The sequence below is a fragment of the Thunnus thynnus genome, chromosome 20, assembly GCF_963924715.1.
Source record: "Thunnus thynnus chromosome 20, fThuThy2.1, whole genome shotgun sequence".
Taxonomy (NCBI): Eukaryota; Metazoa; Chordata; class Actinopteri; order Scombriformes; family Scombridae; genus Thunnus; species Thunnus thynnus.
In genome coordinates, this window is record NC_089536.1 from 13,245,503 (window position 1) to 13,270,472 (window position 24,970).

The 24,970-nt window shown below is 39.7% G+C and overlaps 2 protein-coding genes across 5 annotated transcripts in view; both read right to left on the reverse strand.

The window, feature by feature from the left end:
• Positions 1-15,733, reverse strand: part of adam11 (ADAM metallopeptidase domain 11) — a 29,247-nt gene extending 13,514 nt beyond the window's left edge. For 3 of the 4 annotated variants that reach the window (XM_067576068.1, XM_067576071.1, XM_067576070.1), the window contains exons 1-8: positions 15,580-15,733; positions 13,800-13,939; positions 13,380-13,531; positions 10,207-10,283; positions 9,658-9,724; positions 2,855-2,937; positions 2,136-2,193; positions 372-435 (exon numbers count right to left, since the gene is read on the reverse strand). In XM_067576068.1, the coding sequence (XP_067432169.1) occupies positions 372-435; positions 2,136-2,193; positions 2,855-2,937; positions 9,658-9,724; positions 10,207-10,283; positions 13,380-13,531; positions 13,800-13,857 (559 nt within the window). In that variant the 5' untranslated portion in view covers positions 13,858-13,939; positions 15,580-15,733. Of the gene's footprint in view, positions 1-371; positions 436-2,135; positions 2,194-2,854; positions 2,938-9,657; positions 9,725-10,206; positions 10,284-13,379; positions 13,532-13,799; positions 14,488-15,579 lie in introns of those variants that run through there. The other variant, XM_067576069.1, reaches the window with a different exon arrangement.
• A 1,210-nt stretch (positions 15,734-16,943) lies between these two features.
• dbf4b (DBF4B-CDC7 kinase regulatory subunit) lies at positions 16,944-24,762 on the reverse strand. Its single transcript, XM_067575895.1, has 12 exons — positions 24,654-24,762; positions 23,875-24,078; positions 23,172-23,348; positions 22,374-22,424; positions 22,174-22,243; positions 21,860-21,924; positions 21,509-21,548; positions 21,319-21,364; positions 20,005-20,133; positions 19,657-19,795; positions 19,424-19,557; positions 16,944-19,292 (listed from the first exon to the last, which is right to left on the reverse strand). Exons 2-12 carry the CDS (start codon positions 24,022-24,024, stop codon positions 17,765-17,767), a joined length of 2,529 nt encoding a protein of 842 aa, XP_067431996.1. The 5' UTR covers positions 24,025-24,078; positions 24,654-24,762; the 3' UTR covers positions 16,944-17,764.
• Positions 24,763-24,970: the final 208 nt, after the last annotated feature.

A 24,970-nucleotide genomic window follows, 5' to 3' on the forward strand; every position in this document is an offset into this window, starting at 1 on the left:
GTGTATATTATTTTAGGTCATCCAATGTCAAGGACAAGGTTGAACATGTTGTCTCAAACCAAATAATGGCAGGCAATCTTTGGGCTGATCAATAAGCCTGCCAGCCTCACGTTCAAATCACCATTTAATCAGACAAGTGATGCTTGAGAAAAAAAATGTGTCCAATTTGTATTATAGATGGATTTATACAGCAGGTTTTGTGTCATTATGATTTAGAAATTAGAAGGTGATTAGACAAAGAGTTTGTACCCATCAAAGCTTTATCAGTATCAGGGGGGACTGAAATAATTTCCTGTTCAGTTCAGAGAGTTCAGAGAGTTTCAGAGGAAGGTAACTGTGAAAGAGTCTCAGAGGACTGCAAAGTTTCCTACCTGGACAGGAACGTGGGAAGAAGTCAATGTCAGGCAGACGATACACAATGTGGTCATTCTGCTCCTGGTGGGAGTCAAAACATAATGAACACAGAGAGAGACACAGACAAAAAAGGGGAACGGAAGGACATTAGTGCATGTGTGAGATTAATGAGTTTAGCCTTGAAAAATGATGTTTGGATCTCTTGTCTGAGCTGAACAAATTACGAATTTTAACCTCAGATTTATTAACACCAAATGTGGCTCAGGAATTATGACTTCCTCTCAAAAAAAACCAAAAAAACAATAACAACATGCTTTTAAATCACACAAAAAATCATTTTCTGTTCGTCTTTTCTGCTAGGTTAAAACAAAAAGATTATTCTTCAACAACCGGTGGTCAAACACTCAACAACAAATTACATGATTGTCATCAAATGTTTTCAGTTTTAAGCATTAATGCAGCAAAATCCCATTTGCATTTCTTCTGTAGTCATTTTTAATGGAAGAAAAATTACTATCAAGGGTCCATAGAAAAATTTAAATTGTTTAATAGTCTAGGAATAAGGAATGTTCCTATGAAAGAGCACAAATACGTAGATCTTGACAAATCAAAAATTTTTATCTTAGATTTATTAACAGTGAATGTCACATAAGTGCTTTTAAAATCATACAAGCCTTGAAATGACTGCCTAACTCATCCTGAACCTAAAAGCTTTTCTGTGTAGAGAAAGTGCTACCGTGTCCTCTAAGGTAGAGACGGATCAACGGGAGGAAAGTGCTCTGATGCATAATTAATCAATCACTAGGCTGTCATAATGGCAATAACACTACTGGACACGGTTGTACACTTGAGCTGGGAATAAATACTTTATGAAAATGACCCATCAGAGATATAGAGCTGAAGAGAGAACAAGAGTGAGGGAGTTTGAAGATGAGCTGGGAGGCTATTGATCCATCTCTCCAGTCTATGTAATTGAGCTCTATTTCGATTCATGTGGGCCTTAATGGAAAAAAAAAGCTCAGCCTCTTCCACTCTAAACACTTTCTTCCCACTCCTTTCTGTCACTCTGCTGTACGTCTATTACTTCCACAATGCCAGACACGTTCTGTAATAAAATCTGAATATGTTTTAAAGATCTAAAAAGCTTGTTACATTTTTTACATTTGCCTGTTTTTTTTTTTATTTCTCCCTCCTCTCCTTCCCCTCTGTCTCAGTCAGATTATGTCTCTCACAGAGATGAGACAGGAGACGTGTTTCACTCAGGGTGGATTGTGTATCAACTCAATACTTTCCATACAGCAACTCGGAGATAGAGTAACACTGTCTGGACTGACGGAAAGTCGCAGAGAGATGTGGAGACAGAGAGAGAAAGTGAGACTGTGGGCGGGTTTGTTCTAGATTGGATGGGCCGGAGGGATGATATGCAAAACTCTTGCAAGATTTATATGCTAACCTTAACTTTAACCTCACCCTAACCTTAACCATAATATCATTCTTAACCTTAACCCTAAACCTAACCTTTACCTAACCCTAACCATAACCCTTAACCCTTAACCCTAACCACATTTGCGAGAGTTTGTCCCTCTGGCCCATCCAATCTAGCATTTACCCTGTGGGCAGCTGCTTTGTAAAGATTTCAACTGTATTTCGATGGGTTTGAAAGACTGATGCCCGATTTTGAGATCTTTTTCACATGATCTCAGTGTTGCTGCTAAATAAGATGTGTGTTTAACTGAACTAGACCCTGCTGAGTCTGTCGTCCTCATGAAATCCTGACTCACCTCTCCACTGCCAACGGGTTCAATCCCATAGGAGAAGTTCCCGTCAGAAAACATCCCCCTGGAAAAATGAAACACAGCAGTGTGTATAAGTGAAAATATTAATGTGCCTGTGTTGTTGGAGGTGAAAGACAGGATGGTGGGCAGGATGACAGGTACGGAGGGTTTTGGAGGAGTTTGGAAAGAATGAGTTTTTAGGTGTTGGACTGTCAGACCAAACAACAGATCCAACATTTGCCATCCCTGGAGCCTTCAGCTAGCTTAGCTAAAAATCTTTGATAGCCACCTCCTATTAGTCTGTTGTGTGTTTACATGTCCACAGAAACACAAATCTTTGTGAACAATAGCTTGAATTCTAATTATTATGTATGTTAGGTGTAGTGTATATTTATCAAGTAAACCCAAATAATCCATCTTTTTTCCCCTCTTTTAAATTTGGGCTCTTCCAGTAAATATTTTTTAAATGTAGTATGATTTTTTCCCCAAGGCTTTATCATTATAAACTCTTGCTGTAATCTTTTATCTTAAATTTTATCATTTTATATGTGTAAATGAGCCTTTTTAGGAAATATACTGTGTTTTGGTCACATTTTAGTACCATAAGCTTTATTAAGTTTAGAGCACTTCTTTGAACATTTGATTCACATAAAACAGTGAATGTATCCTGACTGAGTCTACATTTCAGGTGAAGTGACAACATTTAGTCAAAGTGGTCAACTCACTGCAGGCCGTGGCAGGTGGATAGAGCGACCAAGGAGCCAGGCCGCCCCCGCACTCGTCCATGGTAGTAGCAGTGCTCTCCTCCCTGGAATCGAATAATAGATTACAGAAAGACACTGAACCCTCCATCATCCAGTCGCATGTTCACATCAAATTTTTACAAAATGAAACCCACACCCACTGTGATGCCCTCACTGTTGCTGATCTCCTGCCCCCAATATACACATGGCAGGTATATTCTGTCAGCTTGGGGCCTACAGCCGACCGGATGAGTCAACCGAAGGATATCAGTGACTACAGTATGACTCGGATTCCGGGAAAACCTACACCTACAGTGCCTGCAGCAACCTACACCTACGGTGGCTACAGCTGAGTTGAGTTTCACCAAAGAAAGGCTCTGTGCCTAGAGAGAGGGAGTGTGTGTGTGAGAGAGAGAGACAGAGAGGGAGTGATGTCCAGATCAGTTAAAGTACAGGAAGGACAGAGGTCAAGTTAGCAACGGAGTCTGTTTACAATGTAAAGTAACTATGTAAACATGTACAATATGAAGATTAGGCTGCTATAAATTCATATTTTTCTTTCAGACAACACATTCTTTAAGAAAGTAAGCTTTGTGCATGTGTGGACCTTGACATTGTCAGCATGAAAGCTCAATAACAATTCCAGTTTTCTGCAGCACAAAATCAGAGACTATCAGAGTGGGATAATAACCCATCTCAAAGTTACAGCAGCTGTAAGTTGTTACTGAAGAGGTGGCTTTTCCAAGGAACCATTCAGATACACCAACTTGGCAGTACATAGGATGTTATAGGATTAGAATTAGGAGAAAACAAAATAAAAATAATCAAATATAGTTACATGGATGGATTCAGCATAAAGTTTGTGGTTGTGAATGGACAATAACCTGTAAGTGAAGCTTTTTTACTTTACAAAACAACTAATAGTCAGCTGTCTGTGAGAGAAGTACATGTTCATATACTGATTGTCTTACCTGTATTCATGGTAAGGGATGCACAAATACTAATATCAATATCAGATATCTTAAAAGAGCTGTCCAGCGATTCATGCACTTCCATAAAATTGGGGCACTTGAGAAAGAGATCATAATAAGAGTCTACAGTAATGTGAAATGATATGAAATCTTGAAATTTGAACCTGATGATGGTGCTAGATGAAAGTTAAAGGGTACATTATTAAATTCATCCTATGAGAACATGAATGCCTGTACCAAATTTTCACAGCAACAATATTTGTAGACACATTTCACTCAAAACCACAAATGTGAACCTTACTGTGGCGCAAGAGGAAAAATCAGGGGATTACTAAAGTCAGTAGGATTCATCCTCTGGGGACCATGGATGTCTTATAAAAATTTAGAATTTATAAAAATCTGTACTTTTTGAGACATGTCTGTCTCTAGCTCAAGCTTGAAAGCAGAGGCCAAGATATCCTGAACTTTTACTCACAATGGAACTTGACTGTCTCTGCCTGGTAAAACCCACATCTTTCAAACTGTACAATCTCAGTTTGTGATGCAAGCTTTCCAAAAATTGTAGTCCATACCCCAGCAAAGTTAATGAAGTGACACTTGAGTAATTTTCACAGATTTTAGAAAACTCCACCAAAATCCACAGAAGACATTATACAAGTGTTTCCACAAGCTAAGCATATCACCCAACATGTAAAAATGTAACTTTATACACATACAGTAGAAGCATGTTGTGCCTTTTTGCCCAACATTTTTGAAGTATCTACTATATAAATATTAAGCACACAGCAGCAGCTGATAGGTTCAGTTTGGCAGACCTGCTGGTGTCACCTGTACACCCCTTCTCCAGATGCCTTCCGCTGATTATTCATAATCCCCTAAAAGGCTCCAACTGGATGATCATGTTTTGAATATTGTTTCCACGCTGCCTCTCGGAGTACAGGCATGATCAGATTACGTCAATTGGAGAGGAGACACACCAGTGTCAATCATGCCACTAGTGCATTTGTTTAGCTGTGCAAACAAAGATTGTTGAGGTGAAAATAAAGTGAAAGCCAGACAGAGTTCAACTGAGGAGAGGATTTTTGGTAATCAAAGATCGCTGCGGATGGAGATTACAGTCATTATGCTTGTGGCTCCTTTGAACTAAGGAGTGTATGTATGCATGTGTGCGTGTGTGAGTGGGAGGGGTCAGTTTCAGGTGTTCGTAATGAACTCCCATAAGTCATGTCTGCCACCTGAGACTGCTGTTGTCTGGCACGGCTGATAGCCCAAAAAGAAAAGAGGCATCGAGGAGCTGCTGTTATGCTTGATCAACCTTTACTCCGACCTGCAACTCAAACCTGATCTCTCTGCAATACTGTCAAATGAAGTATGAACTCACAGAAAAAAAAATTACAAAGAACACAGTAAGCTACTTCTGTGTATTAATTAGTTTAATCACTGGATATAAAATCAGCGGCTGTGCCTGCTTCACAGTAGGGATATATCTGCCATTTCAGCAGTGATCTACTTCAAGGCAAACTAAATCCTACTGGGTCTAGCCTCACACGCAGTCAGCCAGGATCCTGTTAATGGGAAATCAATAGCTGACCTGGTTGTCTGTCAACCACAGCATCCTCATCTGGCCTCACGTTGGTGTCACACTCAGCCCAGAGACAAGGCTAAAATCAGGCATTTATCCCTCACCTGGTGAAATCGTGCATGGGGAAGCTTTGGATAAAGCAAAAACAATTGGATCCAAAGGGCATACACTGCTTGTTTGCTTTTGATCAAATTTGTGGGGGGGGGGGGTTAATGCATTTTGTCTGTTGCTGATCTATTACATTGTAGATGCTGTTAAATTATAAAAGGACATAACTGCTTTAGCATCAGTTCCACTGATTATTTTAGGCTGAGGCCTCTTAAAGACTGATCAAAATGAATGTCTGCATGATTTTTGGAAGATGTCATATTTATATGCACAAGGCCCAGATATACAGTGAGCTACCGCTAATTGGGAATGCACATATTGATAGAAATTTGAAAATCTTCCTACATCAAAATCAGTACATCAACCTCCTCTACTGCAATCGTAGTTGGGCAGTCATCACAATTCTGCTGATTGAAGAACTTCAGGATGTCGGAGATACAAGCAATGTCTCCATAAAAATATTCATTAGATGTACAAAAAACTAAATACAAATGATCAAATAAATAACTTCAGTTGAAATAAAAACAAAACTAGGAGTCTACATCGAGCTAGCCACTGAGTGAAACTTTTCTTAGTGCTTTGAGCTAAATGCTAACGTCAGTAGCATGTTAGCATGCTAATGTTTGATTATTAGCAAAAAACAGAGTATGGCCGAGACTGATGGGAATGTCATTAATTTTACACATATTTAGTTATCGACCAAAGTATTGGACAAATTTAAATTTTGACCTGATGATGATGTTAGACGAAATAGTCAGATGGATCACCAAATTCATTAAAATTCATCCTGAAGGGAACATGAAAATCTGCACCAAATTTCATGGCAATCAATTCAGTAGTTGTTGTGAATTTTTGCCTAAAATGTCAACCTAATAGTGGCTAATAATAAGCAGATTAATGGATAGGTGGTGAATAAATAAAGTATAATTAATTGGAAGTAATGGAACAACATTAGCAGTTCTCAAAATAATAACCACTTAGTCAGGTTAAGTCCTGGCATTTTCATACAGCTTATTCATATTCAGCGTCAGTTCATCTGTTGAGGAGGAAAAGGACTTTCATCCTTCATAGTGAATCATAAGACCCACAGCACTTAGCACGGGGCAAGATAATAAATAAATAAAAGGTAGGATTACAAGGCTAAATGGAGGAAATCAAATTGCCTGACACAGCAGACACATACTGATTGTGACGGACTGAGTGCGCTTTTCAGAGGAGATGCATGTGCTTGAAATAATGTACATATGCACACACATAAATAAACAACCCAAATCATGGGTCAATCATGAAATATCAGCACTGCAAGGACAGGAACAGGTAGGCAGGACACTAAATTAGAAATGACTATATGGATAAAATATAAAATTGCTAATGCAGACAAATGGAAGCAAATAAACAGCTATGTCCTGCAGAGACAAGAGGATTAAATTTGACATTATCAACTCTAACTGAATTAGAAAAGCTGGATTTTACTTCATGTCTGGACTTTGACTCAGCATTGTTGAGTGCAGAGCTGAGAGGACTGAGAAAAAACTCAGAGAGAGAAAGAATAAGAGCTTATGTAAAGAGAAAAGAGGGTAAGATCGAACAAGAGCATCAGTTAAGAGTATTAAAAGTCTTCAGTGGATAAGATCATTTTTTATATACAGTCAATGACAGACTAAATAATTAAATAGTAAAACTATTAAAAAAAACATTTCAACTTCGCTTTCTCCCTGTCTCCCTCTGTGTGTTTGACAGAAGCTACTTCATGATCAATGCCCAAATACTAAGATTATCATTTAAATACTGTAATAATAATGGGTGAAATACACTGTCTATCAGTGCATTAGTCTGTAATTCGTATCATCAATACTGAGCAGGAGTGCTGGAGTAGCAATCAGAGTGTCAGGTATTAAAAATGTGATTTTTTCCGTGCTGACATCTTATGTTTTCAACCGATACAATATGTGTGCTCAGTGCCCAAGCTCACAGAGCACTCAAAACAGATTTTGCAAATTGCAGAAAATAAAAAAATCCTCTGTTTTTGTCAGACATCAAGGAGCATTCAGCAGGACAATGTCAAATACTATATATAAAACTGCTCCTATCAATTCCAGCCAAACCTCATCTCTAATTTAATTCCTCTGTGTCATTGAGATTCAATCCAAACAAGCCAGGCACCAGTTCAATGGAATAGCATAGATCCACAGGGACCAATAAAAAAAACTGACACACAAAAGCAGGAGAATTTATTGGCATGTCAATAAAACTAAATAAATCAGGACTGAAATGGTGGTGACGAGTACGGGGGCTGCATACATCAGGCTCTTAGTCCTGCTGCATGCAGGATGTCCCTAACAGCAATTTGTGTTTGTGTATTGTATAATTCTCCACAGATGAATGTGTAGGTGTTTGAACATGTATCTGTACATTTGCTTGTGGGTGTGCATTTACATATATTTAGATCATCTAACACTTTTTGATATACAGTACAAATGTATAATTTTAACTGACACCTGAAAACTAATTCATGGTACACAGTAAATGGTTTTAAATGTGTAACATCTGGTCAATCAGTGAGCATTTTGCCATGTGAAAAATGTAAGTACACTAATAAATAGTTATTTATATCTATCTAAAATACTACAAAAAAATCCAAGGATGGTTCCATACTCCATTAATTCGCCTACATGGCTTTGCTTCATCTGATGAAGCAAAACTCAGCACTTGAAATTTATTTCTACCATATTCCTTTATCTTTTAAATGTTTTGTGCACGTTTTGTGCATGTTTTGTGTCTTTGTACAGTGCACAAGACACTATATTGAGTGGATTGCATAAATAGGGTTTTCATAAAAGGGTGTCTTTATAGTTAAAGTAATTATATTGTACCTCTAACAGAACAATCTATTAGTATAATTGATTGCAGTTGTCACAAAGTTTAATTACTGCATGGTGTTCCACAGGGATCCATTCTTGAGCCACTATTTTTTATTATTTATATTAATGATTTGCCAAACATATAGTTTATAATATAATACAATATAGTATCTCAACATTATATAAATAATGTTTGCAGATGACACAACACTGGTCCACTGAATATTTTATAAGATTCTACTAACGGGATTACAGGATATTCAATGGCAAGACATAATGCAAAAAACGTATCAGTGGTCCCACTGAAGAATAATGAAATACCTCAAGTCTTTGCTACCCAAACATCTAACTAGCAGAGGCCAATTTTCAGGGCAGGGCGGAGGTTGGAGTAAGATTTGGTTTAGTTGGTTCTGGGAATGGACATGATTTGAATTCCCCTCACGACACGACAAAGTAGACCCACGCTGCTGCTGCTGCTGCTGCTGCTGCTGCTGACTGCTGGTTACCATGACAACCTTCTACTGATTGGTCAGGTGGTCTTTGGCAGAGAAACAGGGAGTGAAAGAGAGTCAGAGAGAGGCAAAGGAGGACCAGGAGATCGAGAGAAAGGGACAGAGACAAAAATAAAGCAGGAGGATACAGACAGAGAGAGACAGTCTCCCAGATGGTGTTGAAATCCAAGCTGTGTTCACTGACTAACACCTCACCCTGAACTGTCTCTGATACTTTGTAAACAAACTAGACTCGCAAGATGATTTTTGTAGGGCATTTTGCACACATTTATAATGCATGACAGAAAGGTCAATAACAATGTCAACAACTCAGTCAATGTGCAACTGCAGCTAGAATTTTATTTTGAACACATTTCCAAAGATTCAGTATGAAGAGTGGGATTGATGGGTTGAAGAAACAAGTGAATGCAGTAAAAAACAGTTGGTTACTTTAAAGTTGAAGCAAATATCTTTGTAACCACTCACACTAGTAGTACAGAAAAACACTTGCCATTTCTATGAACTTCTTCTTAAGGGGCAGGATAAACAAGCCCTGCTGCTATTGGTTATTGATTCTGTTCAATTTCACTCAGGGGGGATATATCCATGGAAACATGTTCCAATACACTCCCGACATAAAAGATACACTGAGTGCTGTTGTAAGCACTGGCACAAAATCAATTTATATTACACTGACTGGGATGGAAAACTAGCTCACATTCTGAGAGAAAGAGGGACGGCAGCAATTATCAAGAGTTTATGGTAGTCTTACCATATTCTGGGACGGCTGCCCGTCCTCGTCAAAGTGACGCTCCACATAGTCTGTAGACAGGAGATTGCTGAAGAGAAGAGGAGGAAAAAAGTGAGAGAAGCATAATAATTATTGTAAAATTTGGTGTTGATCCGATGTGTGACTATTAAAAGCTGCTATGATTGATTATTTTGGAATGATATTTAACAGAATAATGTTAATCAGCATCAAACATTAAGACTAGATCAACAAATGGCCAATTCATAAGTAAAACCAAACTGTGTGCAGATTCATTTATTCTAAGTGCTTAGAAAACCAGTGAAAGGTATTACATACATGCAGTCCATTAGAGCAAAATTTGATTTGAGTAAGAAGAGGGGGAGGGGAGATAAACATTAAGAGTGCAGTTTAACCTTCAGCCAGTCCGTATAATGCCAATACTCAGGATAGAGTAGGTGTGTGGGAGATATAGATGAAGAAAGATGGGCAGTAAGAGTGTGCATGTAAGTGTAGTCATGTAGGTCTACGGTGTGGATGTGTGAATGCTCAAGCAGACATGTGTTTACTTACTGGTTGAGTTCCAGGTCAAGGATGAAAGATGTGCCAAAGGCCTTCACCAAGAAGCTGCTCCGGGCCAGATGGATGGGCTAAGGGAGTGATGGAGGCAGGAAAGGTGGGAGAAGGAGGCATAGGACATAGAGAAGAAAAAAAAGGAGACTTGAGATTGACAAAAACTGTGAAGAATTTAATCCTGTTGATTATGTATATCCATAGAAGTCCACTGATGGTAGTTAACAGGTAAAATGGACACAGTTGGACAAGATTGCAGTAAATAAATGTAATCATTGCAAATCAATGGCTTTATTTAATAATTTGTGAGTTGAGTTGAGTTTTGGACAAGGTATTGGATGTTATAGAGCAATGTTTTTAGGAGTGGGTACCCGTTTTGTTTGCATTGTCCACAGGCATGACTCATATCCTGTCTTTTCACACCTTTCAATGTATTAAGACAGTTGGTAGTGGTAACGTGCTAAGACAGTTGGTAGCGGTAACATGCTAAGACGTAGCAATGCCTCAAACTAAATGTTTGTTATTCCTAAAGGATACACACAATGGAAAGGAATTTCTGGTCCACAGCAATTATTAACTATATTTTTCTAAGTCAAGGTCATGCATTAATTTTTATGCTGCTTTTGTTTGCAATGCTGCAAGGATTCACCAATACTGATGGACAAACAGACAGACATGAAGACTTCCAATAAAGTGGGGAAGAATAGAAACTAAGCATAAATAGGTATTTACATGTCTAATGCTTACTTTTAGATTAATAAAATCTGCATCTCTACGTCATATTCCTGCAGGGCGTTGGTCCCAGTCTCTGACTCAAACAAATGACTCACTAATTTATCAAGTATTTCATGCTTTCAGGAAACTGTGGATAAGAGCTTGTGAGAAAAAAAGTGACAGAATATGATGTAGAGAGAGTGGAGGAGGGGAGAAGATTGATGGATGTTCAATACAACATAATTTAACAGTGCGCATAGAGAACAAAGCAACAAAGGCTCAGATAATAAGGGACGTCCTCTTCCATTGCCGTCTCTGTGAAAGCGAGATAGTCTCATCCATCCCGGAGGCTTTTTGGATAAAACTCTGTGTTGGGGCTCATGAGCGCTGGCTAACCTTGCTCCAAGGTGAGTCCCATTCACATTATATGACAGAGCTCTATGGTGGATCCCACCGGCCAGGTCTCATTAGAATTACCATGCGCTCTCTGCAACCACTTAGTATCAATCTAAACCTCCGCTGGGTCCATATACTGTACAATAAAAAGCCCACAGTGGTGCCTGCGAGCAGAGATAAGAAAGCTGCATCAGAGGTCTGACTGAAAAGATTTTTATTGTGTGGTTTTAGGGTGGCCTTTCTAACATCTGGGCAGGGACAACAGGCAAACTCTGGCTCATCTGTCCCTGCAGGATAAACTAAACTAACATATTTGACAAATTATTAATGACTTAAATATCTTTAAACATAAATTCAAAATACAATGTTAAAGTCGGTCCGATGCAAGCATCATTTGGGTTCTGGTACTTTTTTGATAAAAGTCATTTCTGACATTTTAAAGACTGGAACATTGATAGATAACTAAAAAAACATATTTGAGGAATAGATTTGCCTTAAAGTTACACTAATCAATATTTTTATGCTTAAAATATAAAATGTCCTCATGTAACGTAAAAGTTGCCTATGGTGACGAACCCACAGAGAATTATCACAGTTCTGTAGAGCATTTTAGAGTCTTTCAGCTCATCGTTTTGGTTTTACAGCATTCAACTTCACTATTTTGGTTCATTCTCACCACTCTCTTCAGCTTCATTTATAGATGCAGCAGGCAGCTGTTTTTCAGCAGAAAAAAACCACTGATAAACCCACTGTACACTACCAGTTCAGCACCAAACGACAAACAAGCATTGGCATTTAGCAGCTTAAGAGGTAAAAGAGGAGAGGACATTGGACTCACATACATCAGGTGACCAGAAATACAACTCCAAATGGATGCTGATGTTGCACCATGTCGGCTGGATGTGTAAATAAGCAACTGTTTGCTAACACGCTCGCCATATCAGCTTTATAAAGGAACAATACAGTATGTCGGTGCTGTTTTTACTGCTTGTCACGTTGCCTCCAAGAGATTTGGTGCTTTACTAATCCATATGCAGTCACTTTTCAAATACCTGAACCTGGAGGGCTGCGCTAAGCCTCATACAAAATGACATACAGAAGATAATTATTGTGCCTTTGCATAAAAATATCTTTCCCATGTTTAGTTCATAGCTAATAGAAGGACTCCCAAAGTACTCTCAAACGTCTACATTATAAACAGAGACACATTAGATCTACATTATAAAGGAGAGGTCATGAGACAACATAGTGACAACAGCTCAAGGTCAGACCTGTGTGATATCCACTGACTGGCCAACCGTTAACTGACAGCAAGTGTTTATAGTGAAGGTAACGAGAGAGGAGAGGTAGAAGTGTGAAATATAATCTAAGGGATTGGAAAGCAGCACGCGGCCAGAGTTGAGGTGGGCTGATTTTTTTTTCCTGCCCTGTTGTTGCCCGGGCAAACTGTGCATCACGCAGGGGAGGATGGTATCACAGGGTGGGGTAGGAGTGACAGATGCGTGACCTCAGGAGAGAGGTCAAGTCCTGACAGGAAGTGGGTGAAGAGTAGAGGTGGATCAATTCCCAAAAGTTTTAGAAATCAAGCAAAAATACAATATTTAACCTTAAAAATGAAGGACGATATTTGAATACCAATAGCCTCAATCAACGTGCAAACTGACATTCTTTCAACAATCTATATATACCTTACTTGCAAAATTGATTTTTAGTGTCACTGATGTGAGAATTTCTAGAGACGCCAATGCCTATTAAAAGCACCGGACAGTTAGAGGTTGGACAGTTGAATCTTTTTAAGAGGAACCCAAGCATTCTTAACAGGATGAATAAATCTGCTTTCTGACCTTAGTCAACATCTACTTTTGCAGTGAGTCATACCTTCAACAAGCATGATTGAAGACATTTTACTGCGAAGATCTAAGCCATAATTTGATCTCAGTAATTAATGTGTAGAGTGTGAAGAAACTGAAATCAAGGGAAGGGGAATGATACTAAATGTGTGCTCAGCTCTGATGGTTTGGAGAATGGCTGTAAAACCAGTCACAGGTGCAGGCAACACTCACCTGCAGTCCCGCTGTGGAGTTTTTGACCCGGGTGTCCAGGTGGCTGTGGAGCAGCTCCTCCGGGGAGTGGATCTGCTGCAGGAGCCTCTTAGGCTGAACAACCTCTTCAGCAGGCGTCTGCCTTCCTTTCAGACTCTCCCATTCCCTCAGACCTGCAGAAAACACAGGAGATGTTTCACTGCACAGGCAGGCTGAAATACTGCTGAAAGTGAATGGAGCTCTGAATGTAAAGCTGTGATGCTTCATGTCTTAATCCTGCAGTCCTCTTGCTCTTTGAGGATTCAACAGCTAATGGTGAGCTGCTTGTTGATACCGATGCAACATGGTCCTTGTCATGAGAGCACAGGTTAACTGGATGCAATTACTTGAAAATCTAAAGTAAACCTTAAGATAAAAGCCATATCAAGAAGGCAGGCTTACCTGTCACGACATCCTGTGCACACACTGCAGCGAACAGCAGGCATCTCACAGCGAGCATGATGCTCACATAGTCCCAGTGATTTCCTCGGTGCAGCGCCGGTAAATGAACTAACAGGAGCCGTGCAGGAGCTGCAGCAGGACTGTTGTTGACAGTGAAGACAATCAGAACAGCAGGGTCCCTCTGAGCCCCGTTTGGGACTGTTTCATCCACTGCACCGAGGAGACAGTGCCGAGCGATGCCATAGAAATATCAGAGAAGCGGCTGTGCGCTGCTCTTTAACGGAGGTGCTGCAGTTAACCAGACGCGCATTTGCCCAACCGACCAGTTAATCCTCATCCTTGAAGTCTCTTGTGGAGCCGAAAAATGATTGAAAACATTTCTTATAAAAGCATAAATTTCATCTTTGTGTCGCTTGGCCAAGTTTGTTGTTGTTGAAGTGGAGGTGGTTGGTTTCTAACCAACATGGATGTATTAACACCAAATGCCAGTAGGCAACCTGATCTCAGAAATACGTGAAATGTCCACGACCTCTAACACCGCATTACGTGCTGGTGGGACGTAATGTATTCAACACAAACGTTGTTGGAGCCCTGACTGAATTTTATGCAAATTCACAATAAAGCAAAGAGTCATGTTAACCACAGACGAGCATTGTCATCATATCTACAAATTCGTCATTCCAATGGGGGGGCGGAGTGGTCTTCACAATCATCATCATCATTATTTAATCTATTATTATTAGGGAGGAAATGATGAAAGAGGGATTTAATTTTGTTTGTGACAACGTAAAGTAAAGGGGACAATCTATTTGACACAGCTGAAGCTCTGACATTCCTTCAAACCTACCTCAAAAATCGTAATAAGGCACTATAATAAATTCAGTCAAATGACAATAAAAATAACAATTAAATAAAGTTTTCTAAACTAGACAACAACATTAACCACAGTATATTGCGAGACGCTGTTGAACCAGGACTGCACCAAGACAAAGGATCCTAATTGACTTTCCGTTGTTTCTGTGGTACCGGTGTTTCACAGTATTTGGTGAACCATCAGACTCTGTGAGCTGCAGTGTTGGAAAAAGTACTCAGGTCGTTTATTTAAGTAAAACTATCTGATATTTTAAGTTAATTTAAGAAAGTACATCATTAATACTGATGAGTCAATGTACAAACATATTTTAATAAATCAGTCACAGCCCGATTTTCTGCTGGTAATACTTCTATATTTTTCGTATGTATGATTTTAAATGCATGATTTTTACCTGTAATGAAGTATTTTTATATTGTGGTATTGATAGTCTACTTTTACTTAGACTAAGTAAAGGATCTGAGTACTTCTTTCAACACTGCAGGTCACAAAATCTGATGGGTCACCAAATACGGTGTAACACCTGCACGTCATTTTAACACATTTACGTGCCACCACCACGTACAGGTCGTGGTCCTTTCACGTATTTCTGTGAGATCAGGTTGCTTTCCCGTCGTCCGGCCTTTAGGGGGCAGTAATGCACCAATTACAGCTCGGCGCACGAGACTGAAGCGCACCTGAAAACTTTTGAGATTTGTGTTTTATTAGAAGTGTTTCCCAGCTGTGTTTTTCGCTTTTAGAAAATAAAAGGCTTCGAGGATGAGGACTTACTGGCTGGTTTGTCAAGTGTACGTCTGTCTAACGGCTCCATCTCCGTTAAAGAGCAGCGCGCAGCCGCGTTTCTCTGGATAAACTCCGGGACTGTCTCCAAGCGGTGGATGAGAGTCCCAGGCAGCGCGCATTTCTCACCTTCCTATCCGCCTCTAGCGACTTAAAAGCATCCCGACGAGGCTCCTCCGATCGGATCCGGCAGCATGGCGTGTGTGTGTATGTGTGTGTGTCAGTGACGTCTCAGCACGTTCACACACTGCGCGAGGAGCAACCGTGGACCAGGAAACGAGGAGCATATGAGTGCGTGACGGCCCCACCCCACGCGCTATGATGAGCACGGGATGGGTCCCAAACTCTGGTCCGAGGACCCAGGGGTAACACCTGATACACCTGAACGACCAACTCAAACATGCACCTGACTTGCACTAATGCACAGTGTAATTTGTTATAGCATATTAAAACCATTGGACAGTATTTACTCAGCAAATAATGTATTATAGTTATTGGTATATCTCTAGTCTCTATTCTATTTTTATTTTTTATAATTGAGTTAGCCTATTTAGTTATTATATACAATTTAGCCTTTCATTGTACTTGCTTCTTTTACCTATCTCATGTATTTTGATTTATGTCAAGTGTCTGCGGTAAGACTTTAATTTCCCTTTGGAATTAATAAAGTACTGAGTAATTAGAATTATATGAGCAAACCTGATAAAAATGTATTGATCAATTTAACCCACATTTCTTCTCTACTTGTGCTACCCTGCTCGGTTCTGGGTTTTCAGGGTACATTTAAGACAAACATAGCTGATATGCTGAAAGTGGTTTTACATTATTTGCATATACAAGTTTCACAAAAAGGTAAAAAACAAACTATTCTGATATGGTCTTTATATATATATATATATATATAACATAATGATCAGTGTTGACTGCTGACAGTGATCTCAGCCTGCAACCCCTCATATAAGTTCTGGTCAAATGGGAGTCTGTGGCTCAATGTGCCAAGTACTTTGTCCAGAATATTTGGGATCTCAAGCTTTGTATCTTAGATGAATTTGAACCCTCTGTTGCTTGTTGGAAATGACACCCCCACAATTCCCATATTCCTTTCCAACAAAATCTACACAGTCCACAACTTATCAAAAAGTCTGAAGTTCTGAAATGCAGAATTGTTCTCCCTTCTTTGGTGACAAGCTGCTATTTTGGTCTGAGGCACCAATACAACGGATCCTTTCATTCCAACAAATCTGGATAGTTAAGGGTCACGTATCAAAGCATGAAGATATCAAATATTCTTTGTGTCAGCTGGATGTCAGGCTGATGGGCTAAACAGGACACATCGACCCGCTCTTGTCCTTGACTGCTCCTCCTCCTCTTCCTGTTTGGCTTTCCATTAGCCTACAAGCAGAGTCAGCATTTATTAAGACAACGGCAAAATCTACCCAACAATCTTGCTTTAACTGAGCGTCAACTTTCTCCAAAAATGGCGGGATGAAATATTTATGGTTAAAAACATTTATTTCAAAACACAGTACAAGACCTGACTTCACATTTTCCTAGGACAATCATGTGTTGTGTTTCTCATTGCTTGTTGCAATCTGCATCCGTTGTGTCCATTTAAGATATTCAGAAGTATCAATTTCATAGTTTTGACTGTCATGATGAGCAATAAGTCTGTAACGGAAGGTGACCCAACACTTAAAAAAAAATTACAAGTGAAGGTAATAAACCTCACGGGAGGAGCACACCGCTGTGAAGCAGCAGTCCGTCCTTGACAAAGCAAGTCCTTTGGCCCACCTTCAAGATCAGGAAAAGCTATTTGACTTTAATGTGAGAGTTCTCTGCCTCACAGATAGTGCGAGTCCTCCACTCTTCTAACACCACGCCTGTTTGACCATCAGCGCCGGCGCAAGTGGGATCTGATCCAGACGCAGCACTTACAGTAATTGAGTAATGCCCCCTTTCTGAAAAGCCTCATTAAATTCTCAATACCACCATGTGTTCCCGGACATGCTGAAAGACTGAAGTCAGCATGACATACAGAGAGTGTTGCCTGAGGGAAGATGCAGCATCCATGTACATATGTAGAATCTACTACAATAAAAAAAATTAAAGTAAAAATAAAAATATGCATTTCTGAAAACAGCTGCATATGACATTTTAGTTTGCACTAAGTTTTTATATTTATTCAGTGTACACTTGCTTCTTTTGATGAGCGTAAGTGCTGCAGCAGCTGCAAAGTCAAATTTATACACCAGAAGCTTTACACAGCTTCCAGTTAGTGGTTCTTCCAGTTCCTTAAAACAATCATTAAGACCCATCAGTGCTGAACCTCAACAATCTGTACCACAGTCCTGGAAAACGCTGAGGGCTCCATTTCTTCCCCACACATTGGGCTCGCTGGGGTTGACGGCTGAAGGACGGTGTGCAGACGTGACTCGTAGCTGGTGTCGTGCATCCACGTGCACGGCCTGTGGAGGAGTTCCTTGTCGAGCTCGCAGCTCTGCTCGGTGGGCGACAGGGGTCTAGTGGCCGCCGGGCCCAGCCGCGACAGCAGCTCGCTGTCCCAATCAGAGTCTGATGATGATGGAGAGAGCGTGGCTAAGTCTGGGATGAGGGCTGACTCAATGCAGACTGAGGTAGAGTGGGATAGTGAACGTTGAGAGTCTTGACTGGAAAACGCACTGTGAGATTTATCCGCAGGGATTTGAGGTGGAGCATTGAAACTCCTTGCTTTTGAGGAGGGCGGCCATGATGGCCGATCTGTAACAGAGGTGCTACCACGACCCAAAACGTCAATTTGATTTGGCACCCGAGGGAAATTCTGTACAGTAGGAACACAAAATGTGGTTTGAGGTTGTTGTTGTAAACAAAACTTTTCCACAGTGCATGTTGTGGCTGTTGAAGAGACCTTTGGGTTTGAACAAGGCTGTATTATTTGACAAGAGACTGTGTTGAACAATAAACAGCTCTCACTGTTCGCCATAATGTCATTTTTTGGTTTTACAGATTTATTCTTTTGTGCAGTCCGACAACCAATGTAGCCAAAGGTCACAGTCCTCCGTCTTTTGCTCCGGCTGTGCTCAGGGCTGGCCGATCGACAACGTTTTTTGGGGTTTGGTGCAGTCATTGGCTGCCGAGGGAGGGAACGAGATCTACGCAACGACAGCTTAGCACACTCCAAACCACTGCTGGAACATAAGAACCCACTGAATCCTAAAAGAGCATTTTGGTGTAGTCCCTCCACTCCAATTGTATCTGTCGCAGCCACAGAGGGAATTGTGACAGCTGAGACAGACAGAGACACGCTCTCTTCAGTGTCCATTTCACAAGCGTGTCCTTCCACATCCTCCTCCGCAGTGTAATGCTGAGGACTGAGGATAGGAGGTTCTGAGTAAGAGCTGTGTGCATCCATCACGTAGTAGGGATCAGGGACTTGCGGGCTGAGGACCGGAGGCAGGGAGTAACGGTCAGGGGATGGACATGGGGTGTTAGGGCAGGTGGTAAGATGTTGAGGTGACTGGCTGGCTGGGCCATGGTCTTGTGGTTCAACATCCAGTATGGGCATGGCCGGACTTAAAGCGACTTCAGGCTGGCTGTCTGGCAAGTGGCACTCTGTCTGAGGAGTGGAAGGCTGGATGTCAGCAGGTGGAGTGGCTGGATTTGTGACGGGGCATGGATCTCCTGGTGGTGGACTGGCAGGGACAGAGGAAAGAGGACCCTTAGTAGGGCTGGAGATGTGAGCATTAAATGATGAGCCTTGTCTCCGCAGGGCCTGAACAGCAAGCTCCGTCTCAGCATCAGTGAGAGGCTCCAGTTCATCTTGGATGGGTAAAGGAGTTGGTGGTCTAGGAAGGCAACATAGGAAATATTAAAAATCGAGCTGTAATTCATCGCCATAACATGACTTTGTGCAGTGTAAAAGCTTTGTGGTCCAATAAAAAAGCAAATTACACGAAGGCAGACTTTCAAAACTCACCTGTTCAGTAAGTCCTCTGATTGCTGTGATGGATCGGGGTTGAATCCCGGAAGCATTTCAGCCACAAGTTGGTCCACCGCACTGTAGTTGGATGAATCCAGAACAAACGTACGGTGCTGATCGGACTGCAAGTGCTGCAAGCCAAACCAAAACACAAAAGATCAAATTAAGATAAACAATGAAGGCAAAAAAAAATGCTATGTGCCAACAAGAAAAACTGAAAAGATTCCCACCTCCTCCAGATTAGAGAAGGGTTGATGACAGCATTCACAATAAGCCACGTCCTTTTTGCGTGGCCGCCAAGGTGAAGGGTTACAACTGAGCGGGCTTTGAGATTTGTCCTTAATGCTGCTTACAACTTTATTCTTTTCTCTAATTAATAAAAAGAATAAACATAGTTATGATAAGTAAATCTCGCACAATACTTTTACACAGCGTTAATCAAATTTTCTTAATAAGTTCTACATTTCCTGATACAGTGTTTTTATTTCTGTGGCAGACAGAAATTAACTTGAACCCAAACTTCAATAATCCAATAATCTTTATCATTCAAATAAAGACTTTGGCTCAGTTAAACAAACCTGCTTTTATTTTCTCCTTGTTCTTTCCATTTTTCAAACTGAGGAGGAGGAGCTTCAAAGGGACTGAATCGGCCCGAGTAGCACAGAGTGGGGAAGGTCATAGACTGCATGTGCAGAGGCTTGTATTTCCTGGTTATATAACAAGACAACAGAATTCAATATGCGAAATATATATTAGATAAAATTGTTTTAGCAGCAAAAACATCAAACGTGAAAAAGGACATCGGACATCTGAATACAGATTGAAGATTGACAGCGATACTATTATTATAATCAATTTATCATTTCAGTCATTTTTCAAGCAAAAGTACTGAAAACATTCTCTGTTTTCAACCTCTGAAATAAAGGATTTGCTGCTTTTCTTCAGGAAAATAATTGTCAAATTAAATCAATAAATGACAATAATCATTAGTTGCAGCCCTAATCTAAATATTATCATCATCATATGATTAAACTGTAAATATTTCAAACCACTTTGTCAAACTTAAAGTGAGACTACACCGCTGAGATCAACCCCAGCTAAGCCAATATTCAACTGTTTCAGCTGTCATGGGTTCAGTTTCTCATATCAATGGTCGATGCATTAGCCAAAGCACTTCAATTAGCTGAAATGAGAGGGCAAATGAAAAGACCTGTTAGCACATAGTGATCCCCTGCAGGAGTAGAACTGGCAATGAAGCCTGCAGAGTCTCATCAAATGGAAATCGTATCCGCTTGAGGTCTGGGCTCCTGGGGAGCAGCATCACTGAGGGGGGAGGCTAGTCACATTACACGATGGGACTCCTTAACAGGTTCAATTAAGAAAATCATCTGGGCTGAAATGCAAACCTCCAGAACTAGCACCCAGTGGGACAGGAAGGGCAAAAACAGCGGGATAGGTCACTGCCGCGTATTTTTGTTTCACTGTCATTATGCTGAACTGCAAGAAAGGATTTAATCTGATACCAAACAACTACTGCATGAACACGGCAGGCCTAAAAACACAATTTCCCTTTGGCTTGTCGAATTCCAGCTTGTCTTTCTTAATTAAGGTTAGGTTAGTGAGGTGAAGGTTGAGCCTCAACCGTAAAACAGACTTTGTGTAATGGTTGTGGTGGTCAGTCACTCCTACAGCCCTCATGGGGGTCACAATTAAACAAACTCCCCATCTGTCTGAGCCCCACAGAGTTGGCCTCAGAGGATCAGGATGTCTTTGTACAGGAAAGGGGAGGTCAAAGAAAGTTTTGAGGGATTTCTGAATGAGAGGGAGAAGTGTACTGTCCTCTGCTACAGAGTAGACAGACACAAATGCACTGAAAGAGGAATGAAACTCACCTGCTCAAGTCTTCAATTTTAAGATAGGGAGATCTCAATGCTGCAGCTGTGGACAAAGAGAATTGAGGCACAACAGAAAAAAAATTATAAAAAATAATTAAAAAATATAAAAATAATAAAATTTGCCAGATCACTTATGATAATATTGTTGCAAAATGAACACATTAACAGCATGTATACATAAACTAACCTTTGACAACATGAGAACCTGTTTGTTTGGCGTAAGTCCGCTGCATAAAAAAAAAAAAAAAAAAAAGTTAAAATAAATAAGACTCATCAATATTAAAGAACAAAGGTGGTGCATTATATCATTAGAGCAATTTAAATTTCTGTTATTTCTTCATAAACCTGAACAAAGGTCATCTTATCAGTCCTGCTTCAAATAATTATTTTCAACATTTGTGTTTTTACACATGATTTATTATTATTATTATTATTATTAATTATCTATTTATCATTAATTGTTTAATTACTTATATTTTCCATTAAGATATAAAAACTGCTATATTTGGATATCTGATGAAGTGAAAAGACATCTTACCTCTGGCCTTTTCTGTTTTGGCCTAAAGCTTTCTCGAGTCAACTGTTTCAGATATAAAATGACATCTGATGCTACATTAAGGAACAATTACAAGGTTTTTTCAAACACTGTTCTACCAACAAAACCATAATTTTTCATCACCAGTGCACAGAAACTCGAAGCTTTCACATGGTGCCATCTGCTGTTAGCAGAGGTTCACTGCACTACACATGAACACATACAGGCAAGATAAGAGTTTGCTTCAAATCAAATGTAATAATGTTGATGTGAAATTAATTCTTCTGTGATCACCACTCAGCGAGTCAAAAGGATACCATCCACAAACAAAATCTTCACTCCCCATGACCGTGCATTGGCCAAAACACTGCTCCCCTGCAGTCGCTCCTACAAGACACATCCATCAGAATCAAGTCAAGATAACAGACTGTGTCAGTATATTATCACCATTACTCACAAACTAAAACTTAAAGCCTGCAAGATAAAGATAAGCCATATTTTGGCTGCAATGACTTACATTGTTGCGAATGGCTTTTTCAAGCAGGGCCTTCCCCCGGCTGCCACAAGCCTGTAGAGACAAATACAGCATGAACACAGCTTTCATTTGAGCTTATATTTTATAGTAACATCCACTGGTATTCTGTTCAAATAAGTTTGCTTGAGGCATTAATTGATGCTTTAAAAATATATATACATATTATAAAGTTCCATTCATGCATTTCAACATTGCTCCACTGATTTGTATGGTGTCCAGATACATGAATTAGGAATAAATATATACACAGACCATACAAATTTGTTGTAATAATCACATGTCTGGCAAAATGACCAAGATTGGTACTAGACTACAGCATTTTAAGAGCACAATGATATTTATTTTTGCCAATTATCAATTAATTGGTTTATGGTTGCAACATATTATTATATTTTATTATCCATAATTCTGGCAATTAATTTCTTGATAATCGGTAAATAGTTAGATCTATAAAATGTCAGCAAAAGGTAAAAAATTCTCATTCCAATTTCCTAAAGCCCTTCAAGACACTTGTTTTGTTCGTTTTTGTTTAACATCACATAAGACAAAGAAAAACATCAAACCCTCAAAACTGAGAAGCTCAAATTAGGAAAGGTTTGGGTTTTTTGCTTGGAAATTACTTAAAAAGATTAATTCACCTGTTGATCCACTAATTGATTAGTTGACTACTTTGGTTATAATGATATTCCATCTCATTTCTAGAGTAGCAAAACTCCTCCGCTGTAAGCTTAAAAAGATGGCTGTAAACGGTTTTAGAAATATGCGAGTGATGCTCAGTACCACTGGTCTAGGAGTTCCTGGTCGCTGTTTGTCTTTGCTGAGGACGCTCTCTCGCTGCTTAATAGGATGCTGAGCTTCTTCACTCCCCTTTGTCTCTGCTTGCCTCTGCTCTTTCAGGCCCTCTTGGCTTCCAGTCACAAGAAAGCTCACATCCTTGTGCAGAAAACTTTCAACCCTCTTCAGAAGAAAGAAAAAACATTAAGCGCTCATCAGTTTCTGCTGGACAACATCAATCTTTCATTTACCACAGTAACACAGTGTTATATGGGATATTGTCAGCTGAAATGATCACACACAATGTACAGACACTTCATCAATGGTAACATATATTTTTTGTTGAAAAATGAATTAAATAATTTACTACAGCAGATAAAATACAGTGAATAAGATAAGCACTGTTTATTTCTAGTCAGTGTTATGTACTGCATGCCTTTTGGTTCATTTTTAAAAACTTAAGCAAATAGTAACAAAATAATGCCTTTGCATTACATTTAACATGTAATATTCTTCAAGAAAATTTTCCCTGGCACTCATTAATGGAAAAATGTCTTGGAGGGTAAGTAGGGAAAACAATTTGACACTTAAGTCAAATTCTAGCATAATATTTTGTATTTGAAATGTTATTTCCTGGACCAAATACAACACACGCAGTAGTAAACGTCATATGATCCACATGCCTTTATCTTCACACACACACACTTACCCCTCCTAAAAGAGATATGACCTCCAAAAGCAGGGCTGTTGGACGTTTCTTCACGTTGTCCAGGTAAAAGGTCTTCCCCTCCAGCTTCTTCTCCCCAGGACACAGCTTGCCCAGAAGGTTTCGATCCTCTGCATATTGCTGTTGCTGCATGATCCTCCTGGTGCAAGTGAAGGAGCTTACAACTTAGCAGAAAACACCAGGATCCTGCGAAAGAGGAAGATGTCAATTAAAAGGCAGTAAAGGTCACCATGTGACAGAAGAGCCAAATGGGCTCTTACATAAAAGACCATTAACATCTCATTACTTATTTTTACATGTGTCCAAAAGCCTCTGTGGAACTTCATATAAGGGTAATAAATAAAACTACAGCATACCAGACCATAATCATAAACCATTTTCATACAGAACTTCAGTCTATCAATAATATGGTGAATGCCATCTGGTTTCCTCTCAAAAGGTTTGATTTAAGTAGATTTTACATCGACAAGTTTGCTCAAAAAGATATTGCAACAGTTTTAAATCATGTCAACTTCAGGTCATCATGCTCTGAAGAAAAAAAAACAGTAGTTAGCAAGTTATGTAAGTTACCTAATGCGCTAGAACAGTGCAGAGAAAGCATTAGCCTAGCCACCTAGCTAGCTAGCTTATTTAACGCTAGTAGTGACCACTTAGCTGATGTTTGCTCCCCTGAAACTAGCGTCGAGGGAAGATAAAAAAAACGTTTTACTAGTTTGTACTGCAGATTAATGATCTATAAAATTGCCAGCCGGCTCACTTACGCGTTTCAATGTGTTGAAATTACAGCTATTGATTCACACGGAGGTGGTCATGATGCAACCGCCACTTTTTTTAAAAACAAAAGTCATCGTCACATCCGACATGGTGCTGCCTTCCAGTGCTCTTTACAGGGTTGTCCTTCCGAGCTTCAAAGGCTTAGGGTCTTTCCAGTCGATTTTTATCTTTATTTAATTCAAGTACTTTAAGCGTTTAGCGGATTAATTGAAAACTTTTTTAAATATATTACATTGAACAGGACAAAAAAGAATTTTAGGGTATCCTTCTCCTTCACACACTCGAATGACTGTGCAAGTCGATT